This window comes from Arachis hypogaea, chromosome 4 (genome assembly GCF_003086295.3).
Source record: "Arachis hypogaea cultivar Tifrunner chromosome 4, arahy.Tifrunner.gnm2.J5K5, whole genome shotgun sequence".
NCBI lineage: Eukaryota > Viridiplantae > Streptophyta > Magnoliopsida > Fabales > Fabaceae > Arachis > Arachis hypogaea.
This window is the reverse complement of record NC_092039.1, coordinates 115,325,446-115,335,944: the sequence shown is the minus strand read 5'-3', so window position 1 is coordinate 115,335,944 and position 10,499 is coordinate 115,325,446. Positions and strand designations below refer to the sequence as shown.

The window sequence follows — 10,499 nt, the reverse complement described above, 5'->3', positions numbered from 1 at the left end:
ACGTAGATGGAAAGATTGAGAAATTTCCACCCATGGATGTTGATTTTGTCAACAAGAAGGACTTAGAAGAACTCTTCAGGGGATTAGGTTATCTAGAATACAAAGAAATTTACTGGCTTGATCCAGCAACAAGAAACCTGGAGTTTGGGCTTCATATCCTTAAGGGTGACCAGGATATTAATGACATGTGTGAAATCACCCTAAGTTGTCCAGATAGAAATGAGTTCTACATCTACTTTGAGCACCCGGTAAGTCAACCAATGGCAGTCGAACCAGAGCCAGAACCAGAGGAAAAGCCCGTTGTGGTCACAGAGGAATCCTCATCGGATGATGGATACGAGAGTGCCGAGGATGAGGCCTACAAGCCTCCTCCTCCTAGTTATGAGAGTGATAGTAGTGATATTGAGTCACCAAAAAGACATGGAAAAAAAAAGAAAGGAAAAAACATCAGTGTCTCCATCAAACAAGAAGAAAGTGTCACCTAAGAAAAATGGTAAGAAATCATCAAAGAGGTATACTGGGAGGAAGAGGAAGAGACATGTGCTATACAGTGAATCTAGTAAAGGAAATCGAACTGAGACACCTCCTAGTGGGTTGGATTCTGCCCAAGGGCCAGTAGAAATAGATATGGGAGGGCCAGTAGAAGATGAACTAGGAGGTCCAGCAGTGGTTAATGAGAAGAGTGACAATGATAACTACAACTATGAATATGCTTCTGAAGAGTGTTATACCCCGGTATCTTCTGAGGATGAGAGGACAATGCACAGACTTGATTTCAATGAAGAAAATGAATATGGAGAGGTTCGGTTTGAGCTTGGAATGCAATTTTCGTGTATGGAGAGATTTAAGAAGGCCTTGAAGGATGTATTTGTCTGGGATGAAAGAGATTGCATGTATATCAAGAATGAAAAGGAGAGGGTCAAGGCTAGATGTGCGGAGGAGAACTGCCCATGGTTAATATATGTGGCAAGGAACTCAAAAACAATGGCATTTGAGGTAAAAACATTTCACAACAAGCATACATGTGGAAGGGATTATGGAAGCAATTTGGCCGATAGGGCATGGGTCACAGATAAGCTGGAAAAAAGGTTGGCAACACAGCCTAAGCTGACACCGAGGGAAGCAATAGAGCGTATGAAACAGGACTACAATGTTCAGGTCCATCCAAAAATGATCCAAAGGGATTTGAAAGCAACTAGGGAATTTGTTGTTGGGAATGACAAGGCACAATATGGAAAGTTGTGGGATTATTTACAAGAGTTGCACAGGAGTAACCCAGACAACACGGCTGACATGTGTGTTGACCCAATTCCGCAATCTCTACCGCTGTTTGACAAAATTTACATATGCTTAGATGCGTGCAGAAATGGGATTGTTAAGGGTTGTAGACCACTAATAGGCCTAGATGGATGCTTTTTAAAGGGGTATTATGGAGGCCAACTCCTAACTGCAATGTCACTTGATGCTAACAGCCATGTATTTGTTATTGCATATGCTGTTACAAGAGCAGAAAATACAGAGAACTGGATGTGGTTCTTAACTCGACTTCAGGATGATTTGGGAGACCATCAAGTGCGCGGATGGAATCTCATGTCCGACCAACAGAAGGTAACAACATTTGCCAACCTATTCTGATATTGTTTATAATTCTGCAGAGTATAGTTGGATTATAGTGTAGATATTGTTTAGATTATTAGATATTATTTTATAAATACAAGTCTGCAGAGTATAGTTGGGAATGAAGCCTCCACCAAAAAAAAGTGAAAGAACTTGCTATATGGATATTATGTTGTTTAGGAAATGTAGAACTTTGGTTTAGGGGGAGACTCTATCTTAGTTATTTTGGTTATAGTGTTGATGTTATTATTAGGTTCTGATTTGAAGTCTACATAATACTCAAGGTTGATTTAGAGATACAGTCAATTTTTTTTTGGTTTTTGTTTTAGCATCAAGTTGAAAAAACACACATGGTCTTCTGAGTGAAACTCTGGAGCAGGTCATATTTTGGAGTGAACTTTTTGTAAAATACTCATGCTTTGGTTTGTGAATCACTTAATCACTTTATATGTTGGTTTCAACTTTTATGAAACTTTCAGAAATTAGAGTGCAATTTCAAATTTCTCTGAGATTTGAATATTTATTTACATTGTTATCTTCATAGACATGTGTTTCAAAAATTCATAATAATACAATATGATAATATCTCAATACACTATTTTAAAGTCTAATAACTACATGAAATAAAATAAATTAAGTATCACTGAATTAGAGTAAATAATCATAACATCAGTTGTTGTCTTCATACAAGCTATGAATTTCAACAATAATACATTAAGTAGTTGTCTTCTATTTACATAACTTTACACACTAAATCAAAATCACATTTTTCTCAATTAAGCCACTGCAAATTGATGAAATATAAGTGTAACTGCAATTCCAATTAAAAAATGGTTAATTTTCTGCATTTAGTGTTGCCTCCAAATGTTTTTTCAATTTTCTGCTTTGCCATCATTACTTCCAGTGCCTCCAATCTTTCTTCCATCGTCTTCAAACTTTCAACCACACCATTCTGATTGACATAAGTTTTATGTGAATATGACTCAACATATTCATCAAGCCAAGCAAAGTATTTGCAATGTGGAGCTGCGATATGCAACAAATAACACTCCATGGTAATGGTAAGGAATTTTGAAACAAAACTAAAATTGAAAAATGATTACCTTAAAATAAGAGCAACAAAAAAAAGAGTCTGTTCGGATTTTCTGCAGTGCTAGAATGAAACAATATTGCATATGTGCCACAATGACATCTGGGTGCTACAAATCTTTTCTTGCCTTGATTTGCCTTTTCTCCTATACTCCCAGTGGAACCCAGAGTTGGACTCCAGCACAAATTCTTCCCAGCTTCATTGCTTTCCTCCACGGTTCGTGAAGAAGAGTCTCTGACTTTCATAGCCATATTGTTCTTCAGGAGAAAACCCTTTATCTTCACTCTACACACAATGAAGACAATGAAGAATAAAGAAAAAATCCTAAATAACTATGAATACCCAGGAGATAACGCTCATAATGAAACGCAACGTTTCAACAAAGGTACAGGGGGCGATTTGTCCCAATTATGAAGGAGAGAAACCCACGTGGACAAGTTACTGACACATCAGCCAGTGACCTGCTCGGATCCGGTTGCAGGGACTGGAACGTACTAAAATCATAATAGATAGAGATCGATTTGGGTATTTAGATTTCTTAGGGGGTGGAAAGTCCATCGGGCAAATTATTAGGGACTAGAAAGGGCATTTATTCTTGTAAATATGATATACACATATCAGGTTGACGTGTCATATCTCATTTACAGTGTAAACGGGATACGTACAAAATTATATTTTTTACAGTGTAAACGAGATAAGAGAGTAATATTTATTTTGGTAAATATATTTTAAATTATTTATTTCAACAATTATTATAATTATTTTATTTATTAAAATAAAAAAATCTGATATTTCATCTAATGGACTCATTTTAATAAGAAATACTAATTTTGGATGCATATTAAATTTTTTATCCCATTTTACGTGTTAAAGTATTTAAGATAAATTTATTATGCAATAATATAGAGAGAATAATTTACTTCTTTTATGTGTCAAAAGTATTCAAAATAAATTTATTATAATTACTTTATAATTTTTTTATTTTTTTTTAATACACTCACAATGTAAAGATATTTTATATAATTGTCTAATTATATTTGATTTCTTAAATAATTATTCATGTGATAAATATAAATGCAGTTATTTTTCTGACACAACGTTACCTAATTAGACGGCATATTAACATAATATATCAAAATTAAATTTTCATAATTAAATATATATTTTCAATTTTCAAATTTCAAATTTCAATTTTAATTTGTTAATTTGTGCAGAAATATTTATAGGTTTATATGGGGTCTTACCTCTGAGGCCTCGTTCCCGCCGCATTCCTTTCAGTTTGGCAGTTAGGTCCATCCAAACGCTCTGTAAAGCAAACAACTTCACTTCAATTCAATGGAGAACCAGCGACACCAAGAAAGAGAACCAGAAGAACAAGTAGTAGTAGTAGATGAGGTTGATGATGATGATGATGAAGAAGAGGAATCGTTTTCTTCGGATTCCGAGATCGGTGACGCCCTTGACTGGCTTGACTCCAAGGACGATGACGACGTCGTCGACGCTTCCTTCTCTCTCAATTCTCGCCGCCCCAACGCCCATGGCGGCCACCACCACGCGGCCGTCAACTCCTCCACCCTCCAGCCTCTCTCTAACCGCAACCAGAAGTTCACGCACCACATTCGTGCGTCTCCCTTAGAGGTAAACCCTAAAATTTAGGTTTTCACATATATAATTGGATTAATGACTCAAAATTTAGATTTGGTGGTGCAGGAGTGGGAAGGGAGGATGAATGTTGGGATGTCTAACTCTGTGAGTACGGCAATTCGTGGTAGTGTTCGAGAGATGGCCATTGGTAAAACTAAAACTACTGATAAGGCAGACCGCGCCACTGTTGAGCAGGTGATACTACCCTAATCACTCTTAAACTTGTCTATTAGCCAAATATAATTACTGTGTAACTAACTCTGGTTTTCCTAGGCAATTGATCCTAGAACGCGCATGGTTTTGTTCAAAATGCTTAACCGAGGTGTGTTTCATGATATCAATGGATGCATTTCAACTGGAAAGGAAGTATGTGGTGCACCAGAAACTTTTATTTTGTGTTTTCCTGTTTCTGAACATCATGGTTTAGGTTCCAAGATGATGTCTCAGACTATTCTGTTTTGACAATTAGTTATATGTCATATTGAGTTCGTTTCTTCCTTTTTATTTGTTCTAAAGGCAAATGTTTATCATGCAACCAAATCTGATGGTCAAGAACTTGCAATTAAAGTATACAAAACATCCATTCTGGTTTTTAAGTAAGTATAACGAGTGTTACATCGTTCAAAGTTGCATTTTTATTAATTATATAAACTGAACTTTATTCTCTGAATGATATCAGGGATAGAGATAGATATGTGCAAGGAGACTACCGTTTTAGAAATGGATACTGCAGGCATAATCCCAGGAAAATGGTAAAAACATGGGCAGAGAAAGAAATGAGGAATCTTATGAGGTTTGCTTCCTTTTCTCCCCCCTGTTTGTTTCCCTGTTGGGTTGGTTATGAACTTTACTAAAAGAAGTGCTATGAAAAATTCATGTAAAAAATTAAATTGGATAATCAAAATAATTGGAAAAGAAGGTAAACTGTACACATGTTTCTCAGTCAAATGTTCTTTACAGGTTTTTTTGTCATTAATCCTTTTACCTTTACACTATGCATGAAGTGCTACGAACATTCATCTTGTTTTTTCTATCAAAATAAAAAAAAAAAAAACAGTTTAAAATTATTTGGGTTTATGGCAGTTACTTAACCAGGTACTAGAGTAATAATAATTTGTTACAGTTCAAAGATCTCTTATGGATTTGATGTATGTCTGATAGAATAAACTGAAATGAACCTAGTAAATCTTTATGTGTGTTAGAGCCTTAGAGGGCCAGTCCCATGTGCTTCAATTTTTTAAAGCTTTTACTTTACCTTTTCTTTTATTTTTCCAGTAAATCTGTATCAGATAGTTTGGATCCATGCATACCTAACCTTAATTATTTCCTTCTCTCATCTCTGCCCAAATTGAATTGCAGGCTAAAGGCAGCAGGACTTAGGTGCCCTACACCTCTTCTTCTGAGGCTGCATGTTTTGGTTATGGAATTTATAGGTACTGCTTTTATTCTCCACATTCACAAAACGTCCCCATACTGTGATCAATGTAATTCTGTGCACATATTTGATACAGTGCTTTCATCCATCTGCTGTTCATTATCTGGTATAAGAAAAGAGAGAAAAGGAAGAAAAGAAAGCGAGGCAGTTGTTCACTAATTTTTGTCACATATATCGAAGTTGGAATTGATTGTAATTGCCCCCAATATTGATCATTCATAAGAAACATAAGTACAATTTCAATTGAATTTCTGAGTTTATTTTTTCATTTTTCACAGGAAAGGCTGGTTGGGCTGCCCCTCGTCTTAAAGATGCAAACTTATCTTTAGACAAGTTACGTGAAGGCTATCTTGAGGTGTGTCAAATTACTACAATAGTATATTGTGATGCTTGCATGATATAATTTAGAACTTGGCCTTTTAGCTGATATCTCAATTCTTAAAGATTATACCTTAAAGATGCTTTGGTGTGAAGTCAATAATAGAGTCAGTGAGTCGACAGTTTTGAGTATTATTTTAGGGATACTTAATGGAAATACTGTTGCACATTTTTTTTTAGTATTCTAAGGGCATTAGGCTCTTCTGTGCTACCAAGGTTTTAATTTGAAATTATACGAGGATTTGTTTTACAGATGATTATTGCAATGCGGACATTGTATCAAAAGTGCAAATTGGTTCATGGTGACCTCAGCGAATATAATATACTTTATTTTGAGGTGATCTCCTCTTCACCTGTTTATATTTCATTGATTAAATGCCTCTGTCAATAGCTAATATGGTTGTTCTCTATTTGTTAGGGTCACTTGTATATTATTGATGTTTCTCAAGCTGTTGATCCTGACCATCCTCATGCCCTCGATTTCTTGCGTGAAGATTGTATTCATATATCAGTAAGCACTTGTAGCAATAAATGATTGATTTCTTGTTCTGTTTTTTATATCTCTGTAATGGGGATAATGAGGTAAAGGTGTGATTAAGTAGTTTTTGTCATGTTGGTTTGCAGGACTTCTTTAAAAAGCATGGTGTGGCTGTCATGACGATAAGAGAACTGTTCGATTTTATTGTTGATCCAACTATTGCTGATGATGCTGTGGATGGTTATTTGGAAGAGGTATTTGTCTTTTTGTTTTCTTATTAGTTATTTCTCTGCATTTTCTGAACAACTTCAAGAAATAATTTTTTTATGCTTCTCAAAAAATTCTAGATGCAACAAAAAATCTCAGCAAGAGGAGATGTATCTGTAGAGGATGAGATTGCAGACTCGGTATTTATGCAGGTAAACTGATTTGTTATGTCAGCTTCTTACTTGATCCTTTTCTTAATTAGTATGATATTTAAGTCAATCTATAGATATGAGTTTGATTCACTTGTTTTGCTTTTTATTTTGAATAATTGAAATGGGGTTCAGATTTGGTCTTTGAATCAACCGTGTTTATAGTCTGGTCAGCACGGTGTTCTTTTGTTCTTTTTTACATTTTCAATTTCCTGAATTCTCTGTACAGACTTACATTCCTAAGACGCTAGATGATGTTAAGAATGCCGAGGATGATGTGCAACGCATAACAAGTGGGAAGGACACCGGCGATTTATACTATCAGACCATCACTGGACTTAAACACGCATTATCAATATCACAACCTTCGTCGCAAAATGACAAGCAGCATGTGAAATCAAATCCTACAGAGGTTTCACATATCAACTCTGATGATAAATCTGGCCTTTCAAAGGCAGATGGTGACTCAGAGTCCGACGAGGATGAAAATGATGAAAGTGATTCCGAAGTGGATTCATATTCTGAAAGCGATACACAGACGCCTGCAGACAGGAAAGCGGCTAGAAAAGAGAATAAGAAGAAGGTGAAGGAAGAGAAGAGAGAAGCGCGGAAAAATAAAATCCCCAAGGCTGTCAAGAAAAGAAAGAAGAAGTTGGCTAAAGCCAAAAAGACAAGGTAGGCAGAAGCAGCTTCAAGTTTTCGCCTTCCAGGTAGTAGGATTTAGGTAGAAGTTAATACACCATATAAAAATTGAGCAATTTTGTTGAGTGGATTCAAAGCAATATAACAGTTGCTGGTGTGGAGTTTTCTAAGTGTGTCTCACAATTCTTAAATATACTAGTAATATATTTGTCCACACTGTTTGCTTTTGTTTATACTTACTTTATACTATTGTTTATGGAAATTTAGAAGTGGAAGTGTGATTGATTTTTATTTCTTATTTTATTTTTTGGTTAAATCTTCCTCCATTTAGTTTCATTAATGACTTCGGTTTTCTTTTATTTTTTTCACATTTTTTTGACGTATATATAGGATTTTTTATTTTAATAAATAAATAAATTATAATAATTACTGAAATAAATAATTTAAAAAATATTTACTAAAATAAATACTCCTTTCTTATTTCGTTTACACGGTAAACGATAGATAATTTTGCACGTATCTCGTTTATTGTATAAATGAGATATGTGTAATTTTTTTAATTTTTATATATCTCGTTTACAATATAAACGAGATATATATTATTTATTTTGTTTGCATCGTAAACGATATATATATATATATATAATTTTTAAAAATAATAAAAAATATTAATAATTTAAATTGGACAAAATTCTTAAAAATAGAACGTTTCACATAATAGGAAGTACATAAAAGTTTAAAATATAATTTAAATATTCCCATTAATGAATAAGAAACAATCTGTGTTCAATTGAAAGAAAGGTATCCGTGTTAACGGTGGACAGTTTAATAGTGCATTTATGTGCTTATGTGCTGTGCTTTTAAAGTAAATGTGTTAACGTGCTCATTTCATTTTAAATGGACAATTCATCTTCTTTATTGTTTAAAATGTTAAAATCGTCTATTTTTATTATTATTTGAAATGTTCTATTTTTAAGAGTTTGGTCTAAATTAAATTATTAATATTTTCAATTATTTTCAAAAATTATATTTAATTATTTATAAATACATATATCTCGTTTACACACGGGATAACATGTATCTCGTGTATCTTGTTTACCGTGTAAATACTAAATACATACAAAATTTTTTCATTTATAATATAAACGAGATAAGAAAAATATTTATTTCAGTAAATATTTTTTAAATTATTTATTTCAATCATTATTATAATTTATTTATTTATTAAAATAAAAATTCCGTATATATATATATATATGCAAATACAAGTATCTGAACGTCAATTTCAATTACACCCCAAATGTTGTCCTTTGACATTTCTAAGCGATATTAATTTTTAGTTACTTTTTATTTGGGGTATAAATAATTACTCATAATATTCTTTAACCTCATAAAAGTAACTAAGAACGAGAAAAAAAAAAGAAGAAAGTAAATAAAATTGATTCATAGAAACATCATTTATTTATATATTTTAAGCTTTTTATTTTCCATTATTGAAACATTTATTCAAAGGGAAAATGTTGCAAACATAGGACTACAAATTGTGACACGGAGGTGGGTACTGACACATACATTTGCTATTAATGCAAAACCCACTTGCTAGCCTTCCAAAACGGTTTTTGCAAATATCTTCGCACTGGTGATCTGCTACACATATTTCACTGTTGAGTGTTTGTGTACAATGGTTTGAGACAGACTCTGTTACTTTCATTAGCCTTTCATTCCCTACGTATCCACATCAAAACACATCAAACAATTACTACTTGGACAGTTGGATGTGCAATCTAAACTAGAATAAACAAATAGAAATTTATAATTTTTTTTTCTATTAAAAAAACCAGTTTTTTTTTTTGGTTGAAAAAATCACTTTTCACCGTATTTTTATAATTTTATAAATTAATTAGCATTTAAATAACAGTCGGTTATTTTTTTGTTTGGAGAATCAAAAAGACTATTTTTATTAACATCAAATTTTAAATAATTTTAACTGCATGAAGAGAATCAGATTGCAAAATTACTTTTCTGAAAATCATAAACAAATACAGCCTCAATTCTTTTAATTCTTTTTTGGCAATTCTTTTTCGTCTAAGAAAAATGACTTTCTTTATATTTGTAAACATTTTATAAAATATTCGCTTTTTAAAGAAACGAATTTCCATTTTTTTTAAAAAGAAATAAACATAAGCTTTTTTTTAACTATTTTTAACAATATAAAATATAACATGTAAAACTGTTCTTTTTTAAAAATAAAAAATAAAAGACAAAAAATTTATTTCTTGAAACAAAAACATAGAAGATAAGAAAAATTAAACATTGTCTATTGGATATAAAGATACCTATGCCAATGGAAAAAACAAGGAGACTGATCAGAACATAAGTGAAAGCCTTCATCTTACTATGTACTTGAAAGTTGAAAATTGAAAGTATGAAAGAACCTGTATATGTCTATGTATATATAGTAAAATCATATGCGTTTAGTAAGAGCCATAAGGGGGCACTGGCCCCCACTGGGTTTTCATTTTTTTAAAAAAATAATTATATATAATAATGTATCTCTATTTTTTTAAATGATCCCATTACAAATAAATTATATTTAATTAGTTAAAGTTCTAAATTAACTTTTTTATTTTTTATTATTTTGATTATTATTTAACCTAATTAAATTTAATTTTTGTACCGTCACTCTTTTATTCTCTTAAATTTTTTTATTTTTATATTTTTAATATTTTTTTCTATTTTTTGTCTAGTAGTCATCTTCTGTTCATCAAAAGGTAAATTTTAAATTCTCCATGTTTTTTT

At 32.4% G+C, this 10,499-nt stretch overlaps 2 protein-coding genes and 1 long non-coding RNA gene across 3 annotated transcripts; 2 read left to right on the top strand and 1 right to left on the bottom strand.

Annotated features, from left to right (window-relative positions):
- Positions 1-627: 627 nt before the first annotated feature.
- LOC112795249 (uncharacterized) lies at positions 628-1,635 on the top strand. Its single transcript, XM_025837187.1, has one exon. It carries the CDS (start codon positions 628-630, stop codon positions 1,633-1,635), a length of 1,008 nt encoding a protein of 335 aa, XP_025692972.1.
- A 2,254-nt stretch (positions 1,636-3,889) lies between these two features.
- On the top strand, positions 3,890-7,991 carry LOC112797424 (uncharacterized). Its single transcript, XM_025840338.2, has 12 exons — positions 3,890-4,345; positions 4,418-4,546; positions 4,625-4,717; positions 4,868-4,947; positions 5,031-5,144; positions 5,711-5,784; positions 6,065-6,141; positions 6,418-6,501; positions 6,583-6,675; positions 6,789-6,896; positions 6,990-7,061; positions 7,288-7,991. The coding sequence occupies exons 1-12, from the start codon at positions 4,043-4,045 to the stop codon at positions 7,735-7,737; spliced, it is 1,677 nt and encodes a 558-aa protein (XP_025696123.1). The 5' UTR covers positions 3,890-4,042; the 3' UTR covers positions 7,738-7,991.
- Positions 7,992-9,142: 1,151 nt separating this feature from the next.
- On the bottom strand, positions 9,143-10,139 carry LOC112794424 (uncharacterized). The gene is made up of 2 exons (XR_003198862.3): positions 10,037-10,139; positions 9,143-9,425 (listed from the first exon to the last, which is right to left on the bottom strand). It is a non-coding gene; the product is annotated as an uncharacterized lncRNA (long non-coding RNA).
- Between the last annotated feature and the right edge of the window lie 360 nt (positions 10,140-10,499).

Coding starts and splice junctions, on each gene's coding strand:
- LOC112795249 (XM_025837187.1), top strand. CDS start 628: ATGGGAGGGCCAGTAGAAGATGAACTAGGAGGTCCAGCAGTGGTTAAT.
- LOC112797424 (XM_025840338.2), top strand. CDS start 4,043: ATGGAGAACCAGCGACACCAAGAAAGAGAACCAGAAGAACAAGTAGTA. Junction 5,785..6,064: donor TTTGGTTATGGAATTTATAG/GTACTGCTTTTA, acceptor CATTTTTCACAG/GAAAGGCTGGTTGGGCTGCC. Junction 7,062..7,287: donor CAGACTCGGTATTTATGCAG/GTAAACTGATTT, acceptor TTCTCTGTACAG/ACTTACATTCCTAAGACGCT.